Here is a 21,806-nt window from a genome sequence, read left to right as displayed (position 1 = left end):
ACATACAAACACTGCTACTTACCGCGAACAGCTGGGCTACCGGTTCGGAACAGGCGGTTCGGATTCATCATCCCAAAACATGCCTTACGCAATATTTCTACTTTAATTTTGTTTCTTTATTTCTTTTGCACTACGTTCTCTCTGTGTTAGAGGCTGGTCACTGTCAATCATATTGAAATGAAAAGGAATTTTTCTCACGGGATTTTCTTCACTCCTATATCTAGTGTTGCTTTCGGGGGAAGTTTTTCGTGCTTGTAATTGTCTTTTTCGTAACTGATTTCACTATCTGCAACGGAGACACATCGAAACCAATAAATAATAATACATGCTACAGATATGAACTAATAAACGAAACGGAAATACTATCAATTCTATCCGAACTGTTGAGAGATGAGTTAAACTGTTACAAAAGAGAAACAAAATCACACATTTTCATTGTTCCGTGGGATCAATTCGTTCACGCCGCCATCAGAAAGCCCGTAAACTAACGTATCCTTGCATCCTTGAGTGGCAACGAGGAGAGGGGGCCATCATCATCGAACGCAATTTTTCAGAGTCATTAGAGGGAAAAGAGGTTAATTATGAATATGTCGAACGGGCGGAGATGCAACTCAGTTTACATTAGATTACAAATTAAAAATCGACTAGAATCCATAAGTTTACGCATGTTCCTCCAGGACTATGCCTAAGCTGATGACACACGAACACACACACACACACACACACACATAAAATAATATTGAACACAAACATTTCATTTCCTCAACAAAACAAGTAGCATTCTCCTCCTATTGTTCTCCCGTTTACAATGCTTTCTGTCTAGAATTATGGCCATTTTCCAAGTGGTTTTGTTGAGACAGCATATTGTACAAAAATGCTTAAATGAATCGATTCAACCGACTCATTGCCGATTGTTTCTTAAACATTTTGCTGCAAATGGGCTGGCGATGGGGAAGGATAATATATGGTAGGAAGTATGGTTGTGCTACACGTCACGGTACCCAAAATAAACGCGTATCTCTTGTTAATGCTTCTTTTCTTTTCTTACAGTCTAAGTTAGAGGTGAGTGCTGTTTATCAACTGGTTGAATTTCAGGTTAATTGATTTGTGAGTAGTGATCTTTCCACACAAAACGGGTCTGCCTCATGCGCGACAACGCCAAAACTAAGAGGTTCCTTTTGCGACGTGTAAAATATTGAACGACGAAGGAATCTTGCATTGATCGGCATTTTCCATTTCATTTCATCCAGATTTCATATATTTCTTTGTTTCACAAGTTTGTTTTTGTTTTTTTTATATCTCTTCTTATATCATGCAGTTGCTCAACAACCCTAGTAAGTAATATGTTTGTTGTGTGAGTGTCACGAAAATATGTCATTCTACCGATTTCCTTTCCCAGCTAAAGTGCTAATTTAATTTGTGATTTCAAATAATGCCAACCAATAAGAGAAACATTTAAATAATTCCATCCTATCGCACTTTACAAAGGCCATTGTATTGTTAGCTTCCCTGACGCGTTCAGTTAAAGTTAAACGAAAAAGCTGGAAATGGCAAAACACAACCCACTAAATTGGACAATAGGTGTATAAAAGGTACAAAAATAGATTGTCATGGCGGCTGGTACTAAATAATTTCCTACTATGGCTTGGGGCTAAGCTAAACCGATAAGCGCGACACAAAAATTGGTATGAAAATAGTATGCTACTTAAAACGAGCGTACATTGTACATACTTTTTAACTACTACCCAAATGTAATCAGTCCAAAACGCAATACGCACACCACCCATTACTGTTTGCCATGGCTTATTAAATTGGTATAAAAATAGATCTCATGTAAGAAAAGTCAAAATACTGGTACAAGAATATCGCACTCTGCGAAGCGAGAAACTAACTTAGAAAACCAGGAAAAGTTCTGTCCATATTCCCATCATCCCGAGAAGCGATAAGACACAGTGTCGTAAAGTTTTCAAACGATGCTCAATGTGTGTTTGTTTGTGTGTATGTGTGTACGTTTTCGCCCGGTTCATAATTTATGATTTATGATATTACTTTTAATATATTCCCCGCTGAGCAACTGGACTAACATCTACGTGTGATGTTTAGTAAATAGTTCGGTCAAGTCAGACCGACACAGTACGAAATCTTTGATGCGGGTTGTTCATTGCTTCCCTATGCTACTTGCTATGTTCCCGCCCCGCGTTCGCCGCTCTACTACAACCGGTGATAAACTCTTACATTAAGTGTCGCGTGCTCTCCATTGCTACGGGTGTACGTAAATGCAGAACACACTCTTTGTTTAATAATAAATGCCACACTATCATCACATACTGATCCAATCTACTACTTAGGCTGCCGCCAGTCACACACTCCACCACACATTGGATACAGTTCATCTCGCTCATGCCACGATCCTTAGCCACAGATGCATGATCGGTCGTCTGAATCGTTATAATAATTAAAAATTTCACTGAACTTTCGGTGCGCACTCTTAAATACTACGTGCCAGGGGGGGGGGGGGGGGGAGTAGGAAGAAAGAGTATCATATGTATAAACATTCCAACGCCGCGCAACAACACCGTTTCCATTCCACCGCCACGTGTGGACCACATGCTATAACACACATTGCTTTGTTTTTACCACGTTTTCGAGGGGTCCGATCTGAATGTAGCTGCTACCCACTGCTGCCCACCTGTTGCACACTTCCCCAGCACACGCTGTTAGGTAGGTAGGTCAATTTTACATCCCTGTTTGACTTGCGCCAGTTCAGCCAATTACATCTGGCTCTCTTTGCGCCACTGGAACGTGCCCGATTTCACCCCAATACTGGATGAACCTTGGTTATTTCCACTACTCGATAGCATGTTGTTTGTGCGGCGAATAAGCTGTGCCGCGGAATCTATACGATTGCGTATCAAACGCATCGCCGGATTGGTTGCAATTCCGCTGCGTTTGGATGATTTGCTGCAAAAAATATAAAAAAAAAAAAACATATTTCACTAAATTGCGTCCAATACACGCGCGTCTTGGCATGGGTGCCGATACCTACCCTCCACCTCCAGCACCACCGCTCGCTCCCTGTAGTTGACCGCTCTCCTTCTGATTGTTGCCGAGAATGATACGCATGTGCGTATCTCGGGCAAAGTGGTTATCGTGCGGGTTCATAATCGTACTGTTGTTCGAAAGGCTGATGTTCATCTCTTCAAACTGCTTGCCGAGCAGGGCCAGCGAGGACGGTGGCTGATTTTGTCCCGGCGAGCTAATTTCACTGCTCGGCGAATGCGGTGGCGTCGCGTACAGTGGCGACATACATCCCAGATCGAACAGATCGGCATCGTTCGGATTGATGCGAATGTTAGACGCTATCGGGAAGAGAATGTGGCAAAAGATCCATCACACACCGGCTCGCAAAATGGTAAAAAAATATCCATTCTTCGTCACTTACCTATATTTGCTTGGTACTCCTCGACATTCGGCAGTACCTGGGAATGTTTTTTGTTCGAAAACTTCGCCACCGAGGATGAAGACGTTTGCTGCTGATGGTGCGGTTGGTGCTGTTGCTGTACGATGTGATGCGATTTCGAGTTGTGATGGCGCGAATGTTTCTGAAGTTGCTGCGTAAACGACATCGGCGCTTGCTGGAAGTGACACACAAGCAAAACACGATGTGAATCAAGCTGCCGTAGGCGGTTGCTAATGACAATCAAGGACAGTTAGTTACTAACCTCATTACTGCTACCGGTGGATTGACTAGAGATGACACTTTTACGCTTCTGCAGACTGCTCGTGTCCGAGTGCATCGTGTTTTCGTAGAAATTGTTGTTCTGTGTCGTAGAGCTGGTGGTGTTGGAATTGGTCGACGATACGTTGAGCATCGCCGGACCACCACCGCCACCGGCCGGCATCAGCAGGTTCGGATTGTTCGGATAGCCCGACGACGGCGAAGGATTGTGTATGGAACTGCACGGAGGTAATTCATCCGGCGATTTCAAGTTCAGATGGGGATGCATCATCTTGCCACAATCCAAATCATCTGACAAAAACAGATACAAGCAAACAAATTTCCGGGTATAAGATTCTATGTTTAGGTAAAACCCTATCAAACTTACTTTTGGTGAAGTTTTCGAGAATGCGTAGCACATTGTTACGGTTCGACTTAGCCGCCAGCTTGATCGGCGTTCGTCCGCAGTGATCCGACTTGTACGGATTGGCACCGTACTTCAGCAAGTAGCTGACGCACTTTTCGTGTCCTTCCTGTGCAGAAATGCCCAGCGCCGTTGCGCCCTGTTTGCAGGCATGATCCGGAACGGCACCGTAGTACAGCAAAGCTGCATCACTTCGTGATTGCCTTGCCACGCACAGGAATGCAACGGTGTTCTAGATTCCAAATCCATCGCATTAACATCAGCGTTACCTACGGCGAAAGAAGCGCAAATATTTGTATGAAGTAGTCCCACATCAGATCGTCAAATCCCCCCCCCCCAGCCATCCTTACCGAGTGTTATCAGCAGCTTCACCATCTCGGCGTGACCTTGCCAAGCGGACACGTGCAGTGCCGTTCGTCCCTCGCTATCCGGAATGTTTACGTCCGCGTTCGAATATTCCAGCAAGAACTTGACCGCCTTCAGCTTGTTCTCCAGTGCCAGAATGTACAGTGTGGTACGCGAATCGGCATCCTTCGAGTTGATATCACAACCAAACTTCAGCAGCGTTTGAATACACTCAAAGTGTTCCTCCAAGCACGCTAAACGGAACGCCGTCTTGCCATCGTGCGCGCGCTGGTCGATGCACGGTCGATGAATGTTCAGGATTGCCTCCATCACGGCATTGTGGCCTTCCTGGGCAGCGAGATGAAGCGCCGCCTTGCCCTCATTGTCACACTCATCGATCTTGGCGCCTGATTCGAGCAGTTGCACGCAGATATCGGCGTACCCTTCGAAGGCCGCATAGTGCAACGGCGTCCAGCCTGCATTGTCACGATGCGTCTCGTCCAAGCCTCGATCCAGCAGCTGTCGCACCGTCTCCAGATTGCCCTGCGCCGCCGCTACGCTCAGCACCGTACGGCCCTCCGAATCCATACAATCAATGCCGCAGCCCCAGAACAGCAGCAGCTTGACCACATTCGCGTGGCCCGAGGTACACGCAGCCCACAGCGGTGTCCTGCCCATGTTGTCGGCCATGTCCGGATCGGCTCCGTTCTCCAGCAGCAGCTCACAGATCTCGGCATTGCCTTCGAACGAGCTCACCAACAGCGGTGACATGCCTTCGTTGTCCGTCTGGTCCGTATTCGCGCCGTACTCTAGCAGCGTCGAGATTACCCGACTGTACCCCGAGCTGCCACACAGTGCAGCCACACACAGCGCATTCCTGCCGTCCAGATCCGTGTGATTCACGTCCGCCCCGTTCTCCAGCAGTATCTCCACGATGTCATAGTGGCCCATGTACGAAGCAGCGATCAGTGACGTACGTCCCTGCTTATCGATCGAGTTCACGTTTGCGCCGGCTTCTATCAGTATCTTAACGATGTCCTCGTTGCCGCTCCAGGCCGCCGCCCGCAGCGCCGTACGGCCTTCCTTGTCCGCCCGATCAATTGCACACACACCCGTTTCGATGAGCAGCTTCACCACCTCGGTGTGACCACCCCAGGAAGCGGACCGTAACGGTGTCCAGCCGTCACGGTCCGCATGGTTCACGTCAATCATTCGATACCGACCGGTGCCGTCGCGCAGCGGTTGTTTGTAGGTAAGCAGCAGCTTTACAATCTCCTGATGACCGTTCCTTGCCGCTATGTTGAGTGCCGTCTGTCCGTTGAGATCTTCAATTTCCAGATCGATTGGATCTTTGCAGGCCTGCAGTCCAGGGGAGAAGATAAAGAAGAAAAGCAAAACAAATATTAACACACGTACACACTCACAAGCCCATGTTTGCCACCGCCTGACATTTTCTCGCTTTTAACCTACATTCAACGCTCGTTCCAGCAGCGTATGGTTTCCTTCGTTCGCCAGAATGTGAATCAGCGCTTTGCCCTTGTGCATCTCGCCCTCAAACATGTCGCACTGCACACCGCTACCGACGCGATCGTTCTGGATGTCCGATTTTGAATCGCCCAGTGCACTACTGCCACCATCACCACCACCGACACCGCCACTGGTAATGGATGGTCCTGCACTGTATCGATGGCGCGCAAGTTCTGCCGAAACACGACCCGCCCCACCGTCCCTGGCTAGCAGTGCGCCGTCCAACATGCCACCACCACCACCACCACCGACAGCACCGGTACAGTCCAGCAGCTCCAGATTGATGGACTTTTGCAGCTCCTGCTGGCAGCTCTTCTCACTCGAGATCAACAGTTCCGCCAGCTCCGAATCGATGTTCTGCGAGCGATCCGACAGCACGGGCGAATTGATCGCGGATGACTCGCACGACAGCGCGGTGTCTGCATTGTTGATGCCCGTCTCGATCAGCAGCTTCAGCACCTTACAGTCCGTCGGCAGGTTGGGCTTGAAGAAATCGTTCAAAAAGATCATAAAGTCATCGCCCAGCTGACCGTTGAGGAAACGATCCAGCATGTACTTGGTGCGTGCGGATAGATTGATGTCGTTCCGGCACTCGTCCTCGCACATCGCGCAGCAGTTGAGCAGGTTGGTGTAGAAGCAGTCGCTCAGGTTCGATTTCGTCTCGAGCAGGATCAGCAGCAGATCGAGATCCACATTTTTGCTCGTCAGATACTCGCCCGTCTTGATCAGATGGTACAAATACAGCCGCAGCTTGTTCGGACAGATCTCGTCCGCCACGACCGTGTAGTACATCGACACCATCACGTGCCCCTCGTTCAGATCGCACAGAAACTTTTTCGTGCTAAACTTCACATCGATCAGCCAGTCGCAGAACGAGTTGTGGAAGATCCGCACGGCACACGGGTTGAGCGGGCTGTACTCCACGATGTTGCGCATCAGCTCGAGCCGCCGCTCAAAGTCCTCCATCTCCAGCGTGTAGTTGTGCGTGCGGAGACAGTTGTAGATGAAGTACTTGTCCACGTAGCTGTTGCACACGAGCAGCACGTTCAGGATCGGGCGGATCTTGCTGTACTGCTTCTTGTTGAAGGACTTCTGGCATATGTACAGGTACAAACCGTTCAGCGTGCACGGTATCAGCTTTATCTCGCGGAAGGTGAAAAAGTTTTCCCTTATCCCGTTCAGCACTTTGTATAGATACAGCAGACACCCGTTCGACTTGATGTACAGCTGGTTGAGGCTCTCGATGATGTCTTTGGTAAGATTGATGCCCCGGAAGTCCGTGTTCAGCCGGTTGATTATGTACTGCTGCACGTCCTTCACCACGTGCGACTTGCGCAGATCGTCCAGCGTTAGCTTCTTGAACCCGGTGAACAGTTTGGTGATGTTTTTGTTCTGCTTTTTAGCCGTACACACCATGAACAGCCATTTCGGCATTAGGTGGATGTGGTTCGAGAGCAGTTCCGCTATGTTCCGGCTCTTCGTCACCTGCTTGCCCTTCAGCGTCGATATGAGATTGCCGTCCTGGATGTAGTTCTCGTCGATCGAGTCAATCAGCAGCAGCAGCGCGTTTTTCGGCGGACACAGCTCCAGCAGTGGAAACAGTATCGCCTTCTTGAAGCAATCGTCCGGATTCTTCTCGATGCTATCTACCGTGAGCGATTCGAAAATGTCCGGATTGCTGAGCAGCATCTCGTAGTACCCGTCCGCTATTACCTGGCGACAGTTTTTCGACTTTGGCAGCGGAGGCGGTATGCTCGTCTCCATCGGCTTCGTAGTACGCATCGTGTGCTGCTTCTTCTCCTCCGAATCGTTCTGCGCCGCCGGTTGTTCTGGCGTAACCATCGGTTCTGACTGTTTCGCTTTCTCGCTTTCGTCCGATTTTACAACCGCGTCCTCTTCTTCATCCTCCACCAGCTTAATATCACTCATATCGCCTTCGGCAATCGCTTCTCCACCACCCTCGAGGATAGTGTCATCCTGCTCCTCCTCCTCCGGGGTCAGTTTCGTACCCGAATGGTGCTCCAGCTGTTCCTGCCTACCACTGCCGTCTTCCTTCGTTGGTGACATCTTTTTTGGACTCCGAATCGTACTGCCAATAGCGATTGGAATCTTGGACACCTTCGCCGGCCTGCCCGGACTCATCGTCGCTTTGTCCAGCTTTTCATCGTCGTTCGACTCTTCCGCTCCTGCATTGCCAGACCCCGCTTTCGCCACTGCAGGCGGATGCGTTTTGTACGGATAGTTCGGTTGTTCCCGGTCACGGCTTAAGCTTTCTACCGGTTCCGATTGCTGGCGCGATACTTTCTTGCGATTGGAGCAGAATTCGGCCACTCGCTCGTTAATTTTCATTTCCGTTCTAATCGCATCCTCCAACTCCTTATCGACGCCTTCGTTCGAACCGTCCGTCGCGTCCGTTGTCGCAGGTTGATTAGAGCCGTGGCTTTCACCTGCCGGTTGGGGTAGCACCGGCTCCGCTTTAAGCTGTTGCTGATCCGCTTCCGGCAGACAATCGTTGCTAGTATTAACCGGCTGCAGTTCGTTCGCTTCCACGGATACTTCCGACAGGTTGATTAGCTCCGGTGGACCAACGCCACAGCTGCCTGTGCTGTTCACGTAGCTTGAATGGCTTAAAATTTGCAAAATCACGCTCCGAATGAACATACTCAAGCTGTGGCACTCGGGATTCTGTGAGTTGACAAAGTAGCATGCCAGCAGCCGCCTGTTGAGCATTCCTTTCGTGCCCGACGTTCCCTCGATGATGTCGTTACAAATCGACGTTTTACCCGATCCGTTTGAGCCCAGCACAAGGTAACCGAGCGAAGGTAGCCCATTCTCTCCACCCCGATGGTGCCCCCCTCCATCCGTCGGTGGCACTCCACTAGCTGCCGCCGCTTGGCCGCTCCGGGCAAAATATCCTCCCGGTCCGGCTGGAGGTACAGACGAAGCGGAAGGTGTGGGTGCCCCTTCCGTGGACTGGGTAACTCCTGCCCCGACCGTTGGTACCGGAGGCACCGGTTTCTTCGAGATCCGTTGCTCCAAACACATGGCAATCTTCTTCAGCACCCACTCGCGGTTCAGATGAGCGCTAATTAGCATGCATTCGGATCGGTTGTTGTTGCTGCCACCACCGGCCTTCGATCCCCGTTCCGTGGTAAGTGCGGAAAGCGGTGGTGCCGACGGTTTGGGAACGACCGCCGCCCACCATCAACTGCGCACCCAGCAGATCGGCCTGCTGTTCGTTGTCCTCCTGGGATCGTTGCTCGGTCGCAGTGCTCGACCGTGTGCGGTTTAGCTTGGCCAGCATCTCGAGCTTTTCATTGCAGCGCGCCTCCAACTCGTTCAGCGATTCATTGATGTCGAGATCTAAGTTTTTGTCCTCTTCCTCGCCGGCCAGCGTCTTGTACCCACCAGCGGCCGCCACCGCTAGTGCCGCCGACGAGTCGGGTTCGTCCCCGGTAGCATCCCCACCATCACCAGCCGGCTCTGGGTAGTGATGGTCAGCCGCCGCCCCATTGCTGCTGTTCACGTTGCGCTGCACCAGATCGGCAAAGTGTTCCTTTCGCGCGAGGTAGGAAAAGTTCGAACTTTGGTACGTTTTGTGAAGCTCGATTTTCTTGTGCATTTGGGACGTATCCTTCAGAAAGTCCCGTATCCGTCGATCCTCCAGCTCGGCATTGATGATCTTCGTGTCGCGCTCCGCTTCGCCGCTGAAGGTGCCAGTGTTGGCCGTGGTCGTGTTCTGCCGGCCACCACCGCCACCACCATTCCCATTCTGCATCGCTGGTGCATTGTTTAGCACCTTTACCGGTCGTTCGGATTTTTTCAACGGCGTCGCATACAACATGTCCTTGCTGTTGAGGGCGAGATTATTTTGCACCTTGCCTTCGCCGTGTTCGTCACCCTCGGCAGTGGGTCGATTCCGACCTCCTGCTACTCCTCCTCCTCCTCCCTCCATCATCACAGACGACAATCTGTTGAGTTGACGTTCCGTTTCCGTTCCGCAATGCCTCATCGGTGTGACAATGATTTTTTTCGTAAATATCATCAGAATTCATTCTTTTCCCCTGTTCCTGACCGTTCACCGTCTCCGGGCCTTTATGGTGAAGAATTTCCTTCCGAATATTATGCAAGCTGTAGCATCTTTTTGATCACTCAAACCGGATCTCTCTCAATTGCTCCGGTCGGTGGTTGCTATGGGGTTGTAATGAAGTGACGTAGTAGCACGCGATCAATGGTGTCGTCGTCTTTGCAACTTCACTGCGCGCCACTCCTTTTGCCTACTACCCTCCTTCTCAGTCTTCAGTTTCGTGCGTAATTAATTAGGCTCGCGATCGGTTTGTTGTGTCGGAAATTGTCGCGTACAAGCGAGTGCATTCTCGGTGCATTGTTTCATTGTATTGCTTTCACGTGCGCGCCTCAACGGCCAACGGATGGCTAGTGTTGCATTCGTCAATCTTATAAAAATACACAAGCATCATCCACCAATCGTTCACCTTTTGCTGGGTGATTGCAGCCTGCGCCCCGTAGCACTACGCTGACTGGTGTCAAAGCGTGATCGGACCCCGATTGCTGCTCCTCCCTCCTTGTTACGCAAACACGGCTCTAGTATCCCAATTATTGCAGCAATGTTGGCGCGTTTGACACGACGAACCGCGACGACGGCGATTATCCGTTGGACGAGACACACCGCACTAGCCTGACGCGGCCGCGCTCGACGATGGTTCCGATCCGTTGACACGGTTTGCACGATGCGTTCCGAATGCGTACTGCTGCGCTCCCAGCGCGTCTTAATGATGAGGGGACAGTCTAAAAATAGAGAGAGAGGCACACACACACAACAAATACAGAAACAGTCACCAACGAAATTAGTAGCGGTTCTAATATGGTTTTTGCAGCAGTTTCAGACAGTTTTAAGGAGGACACGCTAGACACGCTAGAGGAGGGGGCGTTCATCGACTAATCGGATGGCGGGAAAGCGTGCGTAGGAAACGGTCCCTGAGCCCAGTATCATCATCATCATCCACATACAAGCAACTGGCCACAGTGCACCATCATGTCGAAAATTTATGTTCTGTACGGCTCCGACGCTAACGCAGGGATGGGCAAATGCCGAGAAACCCTATTGCAGACAGCAGACAAGACAGACGAGAGCACTCCCAATCGCATAGCTCGTGCCACTCCTGATCCCCTTTCTGACATCGACCCCAAATCGAATGCAATCATATTTAACGTCGGAAATTGCGGAAAGCTCCACACGCATCAATAACAACATTACGCCATCAGCCAGGCGGCAGCCAGAGGAAAATAGAACGCCTTCTATTCCGCTCGTAATCACATCACTAGACCGCAATCGATACTAACACGCTCGTTACTGGTTTTAGCCTGGTTGGGGGGAATAAGAAAAACAGGGTAGCAACACGCAAGACGCCGCAATCTCCCACTCTGACCCCACTATCGATCAACCAATTTTAAGTAGAGACCAATATATTGTATTATTTTAAAACATGGGCAATCTTCACAAATAACTGGTAATGGCGGCTAGGCATGTAGTACTAACTTTAGCAGGGGAAAGTAGCACTCTGCATCATAAACCCTTCGCACTACTGGACAACGTACATCGATTGTCGATTTTACGAGGCAAACGAGAGCAGGAAGGACCACACAGTCCTCATCACTTTCGCCGAACTCCGAAGGGATTTTGGGCCAAAGTGACGACCACGGTGAGATCATCCTCTCCGCACATTTGCCGATTAGGATGATGCCGATTCCCTCGTTCAATTGGACCGATTTTGGACATGACGACATACTGCTGCTTAGAACGTGCTGTGTGGGTTTAGTAGCTGGCAAAAGGAAGAGCGTTGCTGTGACTGGCGTTGTAAAATTTGCGTAGAGAAGCAAACTGTCGTCAATAGCATTGACGTTGAATCATAATAACCACACGAGCATGTTAAGGTTTATAGTAGAGGATTAGTAAAAAAAAATCATTTGTAATCTCATCTGCTAGGGCCACCCTTTTTGCAAAGGAATAGTCTTCTTTGCCTTATCTAATCAAAAGCATGATTAAAATGGTTTTATACTAAAAAGTACGAGAGCAGCATTATCTAACTTAATTTAAATAAAGTAGCGATCGATAGTACCGTATAAAACAAAATAGTTTGACAATCTCATTACACATGCCTACAAGACGATCTGTGATACAAAGTGAGCTAACTCACGAACAAGGCGCAACATCGTATCAACAATTTATTCTTGTTTATTTGAGTCATTTTAGCATCGACTCCCTATCGATACCACTCCCCCCTCCCATCGGTTGGAGGAAGAATTTAAACGCCACTAACCTAAATGTTGTAACAGGCCCTAGAGTCCCCCCTCCCCCCTTCACCGAACTCCCTCGTGCTGTCTGTTTTGTGGTGAGTCTCTTTAGAACCGCGTGTGGTTCGACTGGGCCCCCTATTGCCAGCAATAATCAACTCATTACGAAACCATCAGAACACGGGTAGGCAATGAAAGGGGGGGGGGGCACAATGAGAGAAGAGTGGTCTAGAAAAACGAAATATTATTAACGTGCGCGTTGAAAACCGTACCCCATCCGGGTGTTTTGCGGCTGATGCTGGCCAGTGCAGGGCCATAACCAAGAGCAAACACAAAAACCGCCGATGAGTGGTTGTTCTTGGCGTTCTCTCCCGTTGGACGCGGGGATCGCCGACGATGTCGCCCGTCAGCTGGAAAGTAAATTTAGATGTAGCCCCCCAAACATATCTTCCCGCACTTTCCACCCCGATTGCTAGAGCATAGTGAAGATGGTTTGCATGGCTTAGGAAAACACATCTCCAGTCCCTACCACTACGCACGGTTGGGTCGCCAGAGTTCCCGTGGAGCACAACAAGAAGAAAAAGAATAAACATGTACAACACATAGAAACATATGGCAAAGATCCACCACCATCGCTCACTACGGCCCAGTGGGCATTCTTAATCCCACCAAAGGTTTAAACAACACGGAGGAACCTTTTTTTCTTCACTTTCGCCTAGCATTTACCAAAGTGTGCCATGCTTGCAGTGCCGTCAAATCTCCAACAAATGTCGTCTGTCCAGCTGTCACATCGTTACGTTCATCGTTTGCCTTTCTACCCTCTCCACAACCAATTTCTGGCTCTCAAGCACGCAATCGCTATCCAGCGGGATTGTTTAGCATTCGCGTGCGCCAAAACAGAGTGTGTGCGTTTCATCCCCGTTGTTTATGTTTCGCTCGTTTCGCTCTATGCAGGGTAACTGTAATGTTTAGTAAAACATCTATTAGAACAAATTAATAATCACCCACCGGTTTCGATTCAACCTCGCTGTCCCACCGTATGTGTGTGTGTCTCATAACAAACTCTAGAGGTTTAACCAAAACATGCCGTCCGGTAGCACCTATATAGCAACCACCACGCGACGAACCCAGAGATCAAAACCTCTTGTTTGCTGCCTTCCTGCACTCGCACCGACTGCGTGTTGCCGTAACAAACAACAAGCATATTTATTTATTTTTTTTATTTTTCGCTCCGTCTATTTAGCATGCCGCCCCATGCAGGGAGCAAGCATTTAACCTTACGCTGAGAGCTGTGCGCGGGAAAGAAAAACGATGCTGCTAGGCGCCAAATGATGAAACAGAACTGATAGAAAATTCCGCCTTTATGCATCACTCATCTCGCATGGTGCTAGTTATTCGATACACACACACACACACACTTCCTGTGTCCCGCTAATTTGACCCAATTTTCATCGATACACAGAAGCTCATTGCTATATTGATGCGAACGTGTAGCTCGCGGCGCCCACCGAAGACGGACATTCCATCCAAGCTGAAAGGAAACAGAGTTTTGCATCATGAAGATTAAAAGGCAGTTGGCGGTGGGATACACTTGCTATAGTTCTTAAGTCCCAAATTTCGCGTTATCTTTTACTTAGCATGAGCAAAGCACCAGCAACTCAAATTGGTGATGTCACAAAGTGCTATTTTCGCATTCCATGGAGCTACATGTTACTTTTTTTTCACATGATCTCATTTGGACGTTTTTCGGAGCATAATCTGATGAGTTTTTTTTATTAGAAGCAATCAATTATAATCAGCTCGTGTTTCGCTTTGAACAGAATATTTTTCTTTTTTTGAACTCGGCTGTATGGCGCAGTCCACGATCCAGAGAATGTGAAAAATTGATAGGGCTGGTACTACGCCCCGTTTTTCGCGACGCTGCATACAGCGAAACGCGACAAAAACACAACACACGGCCCCGCGCTCTGTAGAGAGATTAGAACGAGGAAGAGGAAGAAAAAACACCGCGTACAGCATGTGTCCACACCCGAACTAAATAATTAAAACATCAAAAGACATATCATCAGCACGGGGAAAACAATTATCCATTGGTGCGGAACATAGCACAATGTTAAAATTGTTGCCCTTGCCCTGTAAATTTGTGAAGCACGAGCAAACCCATTTCACCGTTCTACCAGGTTCATGGCTTCAGGGTAGAGGTGTTTATAAACAGCTCCACCTTTTTCCAGCGCAGTTTCGTAACACCACGTCACGTTTGGATATACCGGGAGTCCGCTAAAGGGCACCTCTCATGACTCTCTCTCTCTCTCCTTATGCTGCAAACCGGATGGATGGGCTTTTCATTATTATATCGGACGCTTTAGGAGTCGATTTACGGTTACGTTGTACGCATCGGGAGCCAACCAGCACCAACCATCCATCACCAGCAGCGCAAGCAGAACCAGTTCAATTAGTAGCACTTTGCACCACGTTTTGCTGGGCCACAGGCAGAAAAAAGGGACGGGGACCGCCCATCGCGCCCTCCAACGGAATGTACGATACAACGTGGTCACTGTGCGAGGCAGGCAACCCACACACACACACACACGGCACTACGATTGTTTTCCACTTTCGACAAAGGTTCTAGCTATACACAGCGCGACACCATCTTTATTATGCTACCCTTGCTATAGGCTCTAAACCCAGTGCACTGGGTCCAGTGACTGACGTGACGTATGAGCACACTGCAATCCACAGAATACTTATTGCGGCACATTTCTTCCCCGTTTCGTACATGGCCGACCGAGCCTTGAGTGTCCCCGCATCCAAGTAGTCCACGCACGACGATGACATCAGCTGCCAGTACAGCGAGAGCAGACTGTGCTCTATTCGAAGCTCCGGCACAAAATCGATTCTAGCCGATGAACCACACCGGCCTACTGGGGATGCCGCAACCAAGCTGTATGTGGCGAACGGGGTGTGTGTTCGGTGTTCCGTCGAACGAGGAACACCCAAAAAACTGCGACCAAAAACTTTACCAGCCAGCCTTCGCCAACCTACTCACTATCCCTTAATGGTGCATCGTTTTTTGCAACATCCTGTCTGCCCTTCTTCTTCTTCTACTTCAGTCAATCCTCTTCGGCATTTAAGTGGGCCTACACACAAGCGTACCCTTCACAAACTTCACACCTAGCCACCAGGGTTAAATAGGTGTGACGCCAAGGTTTTGTCTTTTCAAGGAATTGCCCACTTGCCCACGCACACACACACATTATCGTTGTCGAGCACTGTATCACATCGCCGGAAGAATACCACCATTATCTCGCGAAATCCCCACCGTAGGAAAAATCGATGAACTCGCGGGAAGGCGCAACATCACCACAAAATAAAAATCTCCACTCAAAAAACCACAGGATCTCATGCCCTTTGCCGAACACGTAATGAAATTAAGGTACGAACTTCCAGCTATCCAGCGTCCGGCGGATGATGAACTTCAACCTTTGCCCGCACCGATTGCACCGCCGTTCCTCAGCACCTCTTCCTTCCTCTTCTGCTCACCTTTTGTGCGGATCGTTTTTTAGCAGCATATCCGTTCTGGGTGACGTGCTCCCTGATACTGCCTCTGCCAGCCAGGCTACTCGAGATTCGTTCGACCTCTCCGGAAAGGCATGGTTCGCCCACGGGTTTTCCAAATTTCGCAAAGGATGTTTGCGAGAACAAACAAAGCATTAACACACACACACTCACACACTTTGGATGTTGCACGAGAGAGCAAGAGAAAGAGAGAGAATGCACAGGGAAAATCCTGCGAGAGAGGACAATTGTTTCGTTTGAAGGAGATTACTTCGGCGGACAAGTGTATATCCTGCCGCGTTCTTCCGGTGACGCCTGCCCTCCAGAACAGTTTGCAGCAGCGCTCTTTCCTCCACTGAAAGCAAGAGTGAAAAAAGGAGCAAAGAAAATAGGGAAAATGGTGGTGGTGAGAGAGAGAGAGTGCGGTGAGAGTCTGGGCAGAACACGCGGCGGCAATGGAAAATTCTCTCGCGTGGAGATTTTCCGACCATATCCTGACAACACGCCGGGGATCGAGCCATCTTCGCAGCTGTCAGCCTTTGTGGTGCGTCACATACATAACCACCCACCACCATCACAACGTCATCCTCATGCTGGCGCATTGTGTTTCCACTGGGAAGGGGAAGGGGGTGTTAAACTTCCGCCGGATTCAGAAACACACACTTGATTATATCAACCACACAAATATACTCGTGTGTCTGGATTTCAGCGGGCATGAGGCATCTTCCACACTTCCTGTACACGTGTTCGATGTGAAACATATTAAGAAAATAAAATATATTGGAAAATGTTTGTTTAAAACTCTGTTTTGAATTGGTGTACATCTTCCAGTGCCTTTTTCATTCGATTAACTCTTTTCAATTGATCGGTTCCACCGTATCTCATACCCATCACGACCGCAAGGACCATTGGACCTATCACCATGGAAACAGCTTCATACAGATGCTTTGCGTGTATGCGCTTGCACGATGATGAGACCGTAAGATGGACAGTTGACCAATGAAAGATTGTGGTCGGAGCGTTTATCTTGCATTGACAATAGCGCCTACTAGTGCGTTAACCTTAGCCACGACGTTTTGTTGTAAGTGTGTATCATTTTTTTCTTTTCTACTAATACACAATCTTCTTCGGTATCTAAAGCAAACACTGGCGACTCATTCCGGCATACATTTCAATCGATTGCTTTATCTCGTTCGTATTACAATCTGCACAATCCGAAGAAGGGAGAGTACGTCCGGTCGTGACACGGTCCCATTCGTTTGCCGTATCCATAATAAACGAAAAAGTCGGCACCACTACGGGCATGGTTTCACCATACCTCAAACACCAAAAAGAAACCCTCTCCTTTTGTGGCAAAGATGCACGCCGCCATGCATAACCCACCCCTCGCGGAAGGAAACGCAAACGCAAGAGGAGAGAAGGAAAAAAAGTAATAATGCACACCACCACCAACCACCCCAGTGCGCAAGTGGTTAAGGGCAGGAAGAACCGTTCTCCTTGCATATGAAGCGCCTGCTTTGCTCGCCAAGTGCACACGCATTGATGATGCGGGTCGGACTGGGCCGGGCAGGGCCAGCCAGCTTCGCCTGTCACTGGGGAGTAGGGGTTGTTCACGTCCCTCTTGATCAACGCCTCGTACCGCCGCCACCCCCCCTATCCTCCTAACAGGCTGGTGCATACACTGCACCACTTTTAAAAAAAAAAAAGGTGTTACTAAATTTGCATTCGCACATATCGACTTACCCCGAAAAAGTACAGTTGGGTGGTAGAGTTGGTTGGTTTTCTGTTTTAGTCTCTCGCTTACTGCTTTTCCTTTCTTTCTTTCTTTCTGGAAGCGTGCGTGTGTGTATGTGTGTGTCCTTCTATTGTGGGTCTCCCCTTTTACTCTTTTGCTTTTATGTTCCGCTTCACGGCCAATCGGATGAAGTTATCGGTTGTGCACACTTTGGGTTCCGTAACTGGGGATTCGAGACTCGATGGACGATACTGCTTCGTTCAATTCATTCGCGCACTTCTTTCTTTCCTTCGTGGTCAATGTTATTTTGAGCTATGCCCAATTAATCACACAAACGAGCGCTGATCGCTTCTACAGAGCAGGGCTCTTCCATTTCTGCCTTGCTTTGATTCGCATTCGTATGACACACGCTGAAAGCTCTCCCCGTGCAGCACCGACCAAGCAGGGTGAGAAAAATCGATGAAATAGATTGCTTCAAAACACGTTTCACACTTTTCACTTTCCAGTACGTCAAGCATTAGCACAAACGAACGGCAAAGAACACTATCCCCCGTGCGGTCTAGACGCATCTGCACCGCCGTGCGTTTTAATTTGCCAAGATATCAAAAACCCCACAAACGCTAACCATTCTGTGTCCCAAAGCACTGTCGCCGCTGCCCGAGAACACTCGCACCGAGAGATTGGCCCTCCTCTACTGAACGCGCCCTGCTGCACTACCGAAACGCACCATATGTGCCAGGCGCCGAAACTAAAACAGAAAGAGTTAACCTTTCCGGGAGACCGACACCCGAAATGGCCCCCCGATTTTGCTTTCGCTCCCTGCGCGTTTAATTACGGCACCAGTCCGGCCTGGCTACTGCTGCCGCGGTGACACATTTTGCTTTTGCTTCACTCTTTTTTTCTCGTGATCCCAAACGCCAAATGCTGGAAGAAAACAAATCTTCCTCGGCAGAAAACGAACGCCTCGTTTTTACGCACACAACCATACGTGCGCACGACAGCGCACGCGCTAACGCTCTCCGGTGGTGTGCGTGCTAGCGAGGCAAACAAAACTATGTTTACTCGCTCTCTCTCGTGCACCTTTTCTGGCGAAAGTGATCTAAAATGTCGCAGCCGTGTGATGAACAGTGTTTGACATTTGCGAAGCAGCAAAAGGAAATACAGTAGAACGTCGATTATCCGGGCACCTCGGGACCGGGCGGACGCCGGTTAATCGATTTCTACGGATAATGGTCCAACAAATGTCAAACGCATATAAAAATATCAAATTCACTAGTTTTATTATTAATTCATCTTAATCAATCAATAAATCGTTAGTATAATATTATTTAAATCAATAAAATAGGTTTATTAATTATCTTCAATCAAAAATAAAGTTGAAAAACACCAGACACTACAGAGCTGCACAAAAATGTTTGAAAACCCAACTATCTCAGAAAATGTTCACCAACTTACACCAACTGTCAAATTCATGCGCACGGTTAAGCCGCCCGCCGATTAATCCGTGCCCGGATAATCGACGTTCTATTGTATTATATTTACTGGCGGTCCCCGAGATACACGGTACCTCTTATACGCGGATTCGGAGATAAGTTTTCTACGCGGTTTTCTAAATTTGACAGATCTTTGAGCAAATTGTACTAATTTGACTCATCAATTGTCAAATGCCAAATAATTTTCCTTTTGATAGAATGTTTAAAACCATTTCAAAGCGTTTAAAACTGTTAAATTCAGCGAGAATCATATCAAATAATTCATGAAGTGACTAAAACCGCCACCTACTTCCAAAATTACACGAAAATTAGTGATATTTTTGCTGGAAATCACGAGATTCGACTTACGCGGAAATTCGAGATACGCGGTATTTTGTGGCCATTTTAGGTCCCCATTAACCGTGTATCTCGGGGACCGCCTGTATATTTATATTTATATTTTATTATTTAATTTATTGATTTTTTTGGCTTTATCCGAAAGAATCATTCGTTGTTTCCCATTTTTGTTGTTTTTCTTCAACATTAACATGAAATTAAATACGCTCTACCGACATTGACAGTAAAAATCTACCCTCGAGCAAATCGGAATTGAGCATGCCAAAATCCGAATTTCTGACTGGCATCTTTCTGTCCAACCCTGTTTGAAGGATAGATTCCAAAATCTATCCAATGACAGTATTTTCCTCCGTCTAATAAGGCCTTAACAGTTCCTGACAGATATTCAGCACGAGCATCTCTGCGTTTCCGAGGTAGCGCGTTCGAATGACATTTCATTTATATAGCTGAATATTTATACGCGTTTCTGCATAGATGGTTTGCGTGGTATTACACCACAGACAAGAATTCGAAATTCAATTCAATCTATCAGGCCCGTGTCTGTGCTTCATCGCATGCGATTTTATCGCACGTGCTGTCAAACGCCTTTTCGTATCATATTGCGATTATTTGGATGATTTTAATAATATAACGATTATGAAAAATTAAGTTGAGATTGTTCCTACAAAACACCACACATCTAATATAAAATTTTGACAGGCCTTCCGATAAAATCGCTTCCGATGGAGCACAGACACGGGCCGCAAATCTAATAGCACCAATAGAGACAATTACACGCCGTGAAGCGTGAACAAATAGCCAAAATCAACATGCATACGGTCCTAAATATATGGGGCTAAATATTGTTACGATAACGATTACGAATAAGATTCACGTGAAATTGTCTATATATGCCTTGTTGCACGGTAACAAATGCAAATGCAGAACGCGGATTCGGTGAGCATTGCTACAGAGAGAAGCCAACCCTGTAAAAATACACGACAAATTTTGGCTGCAACTGTCAAAAAGACGGCATCTACGACCGCCCAGTGTGCAATTCAATACAAAAGCCGTGGATTTCGGCGCGTTTCCAAACCGCTTCCCTCGGATGTGTGAGTGCGCGAGCGTACGTTTCCGTCACAGTGTTGGTGTAACGCCGGTCAATTCATTCTTGCAGTCCGCTCTTTTCTTGCTTTCGTTCGCATTTTCTTGCGTAGTGAAGGCATCTCCGTTGGTTTTCGTCGTCTGCTATTCTCGCGCTTCGGTTCAACGATAGTGTGTGCCGCCAAAAAGACTCCTATCGAAAAGTTGGTCATTCATAATTTTGATAGGTAAGGTAATAATTTACGGTGGCAGTGATTGGGATTGATTGCATTAGTATTGTCCAGTTTTCCACGGGTGTGGCGGGTGGAGCTCGCATCTCCATTTTCTTTTCATCTCTGGTGCGTTCTGTGACATGGATTAAGTTGTAATGGCCGTGTCCCGGGACTGTTGGGTGACTCGTCAAAATATGTGAACCCTAGCCACAATAATTTTAAACCCAAACCACACTCGTCAATGAGGAAGGCAACAGTGAAATGTGCACTGTATTATGTTCTATAGCATTCGTGTTAAATAGGAATTAAACATGAAGCTTTGGCTCGGTTGAGGATGGCGGCAAACCGTGGCGTCCCCCTAGAAGCGAAGCTATAAACGGGGGCTACGCTAATATGCGCTATTGGTTTTATGCCTACGATTTGTTGGTTAAGTAATCACACCCTAGAAATGAGCACGAAATGAATGTTTAGATGAAGCATCTTTTAGCGCAATATTTGTTTTAAAATAAATATTTGTTATGAAGATTTATTGTTTATTTTTATGGCGCTGACTTTCTCGCGAATGGAATTTTCCCTCTTAATAATCAAACGCAGGAACTTGTGGTAGAGAAAATGGAGAAACAATACACTTCCCCTATAATTACCACAACAGTTGAAGTACGCTTACGGAGGCAATAAAACGATAGGGGCAGAAATAACACGCATAGCACTTCTAGATTGGTCTAGATAAATCATCTACATTTATTAAATCCTAGCATCCATGATCGGTTGTCATAGCATCTTTACTCTATTCACAAACAATTTACTTGTTGGTTCAGTTAAGAACATTGCTGTTCCAAAGAATATTTGTTAGTGTTTTAATACTTGTTTAAATAATTATAATGCTACCATTGACTAACGAAGCTTTTTCTCGCGCATTTTTAGCATCAACAATACATAAATATGACCGAGGAAACGACCCCAGTGAAGAAGGGACGTGGACGCCCCAGAAAAAGCGATGTGGCGGTAAAAGAGGCACCGGTGGAAAAAGAAACCTCCACCACCACCGAAAGAAGTGGAGGAGCCC

At 47.8% G+C, this 21,806-nt stretch overlaps 1 protein-coding gene across 1 annotated transcript; it reads right to left on the bottom strand.

Moving 5' to 3' along the window:
• Nucleotides 1-94: 94 nt before the first annotated feature.
• LOC120898756 (ankyrin repeat domain-containing protein 50-like) lies at nucleotides 95-18,627 on the bottom strand. Its single transcript, XM_040305038.1, is given in 10 exon segments — nucleotides 95-2,961; nucleotides 3,047-3,359; nucleotides 3,443-3,635; nucleotides 3,723-4,030; nucleotides 4,107-4,325; nucleotides 4,328-4,411; nucleotides 4,493-5,846; nucleotides 5,958-9,207; nucleotides 9,209-10,820; nucleotides 17,625-18,627. Coding segments are annotated over 9 exon segments (6,762 nt in total). The 5' UTR covers nucleotides 10,060-10,820; nucleotides 17,625-18,627; the 3' UTR covers nucleotides 95-2,771.
• Between the last annotated feature and the right edge of the window lie 3,179 nt (nucleotides 18,628-21,806).

The sequence above is a fragment of the Anopheles arabiensis genome, chromosome 2 (genome assembly GCF_016920715.1).
Source record: "Anopheles arabiensis isolate DONGOLA chromosome 2, AaraD3, whole genome shotgun sequence".
NCBI lineage: Eukaryota > Metazoa > Arthropoda > Insecta > Diptera > Culicidae > Anopheles > Anopheles arabiensis.
Note: the sequence above shows the minus strand (reverse complement) of the source record. Positions and strands in the feature narration are given on the sequence as shown.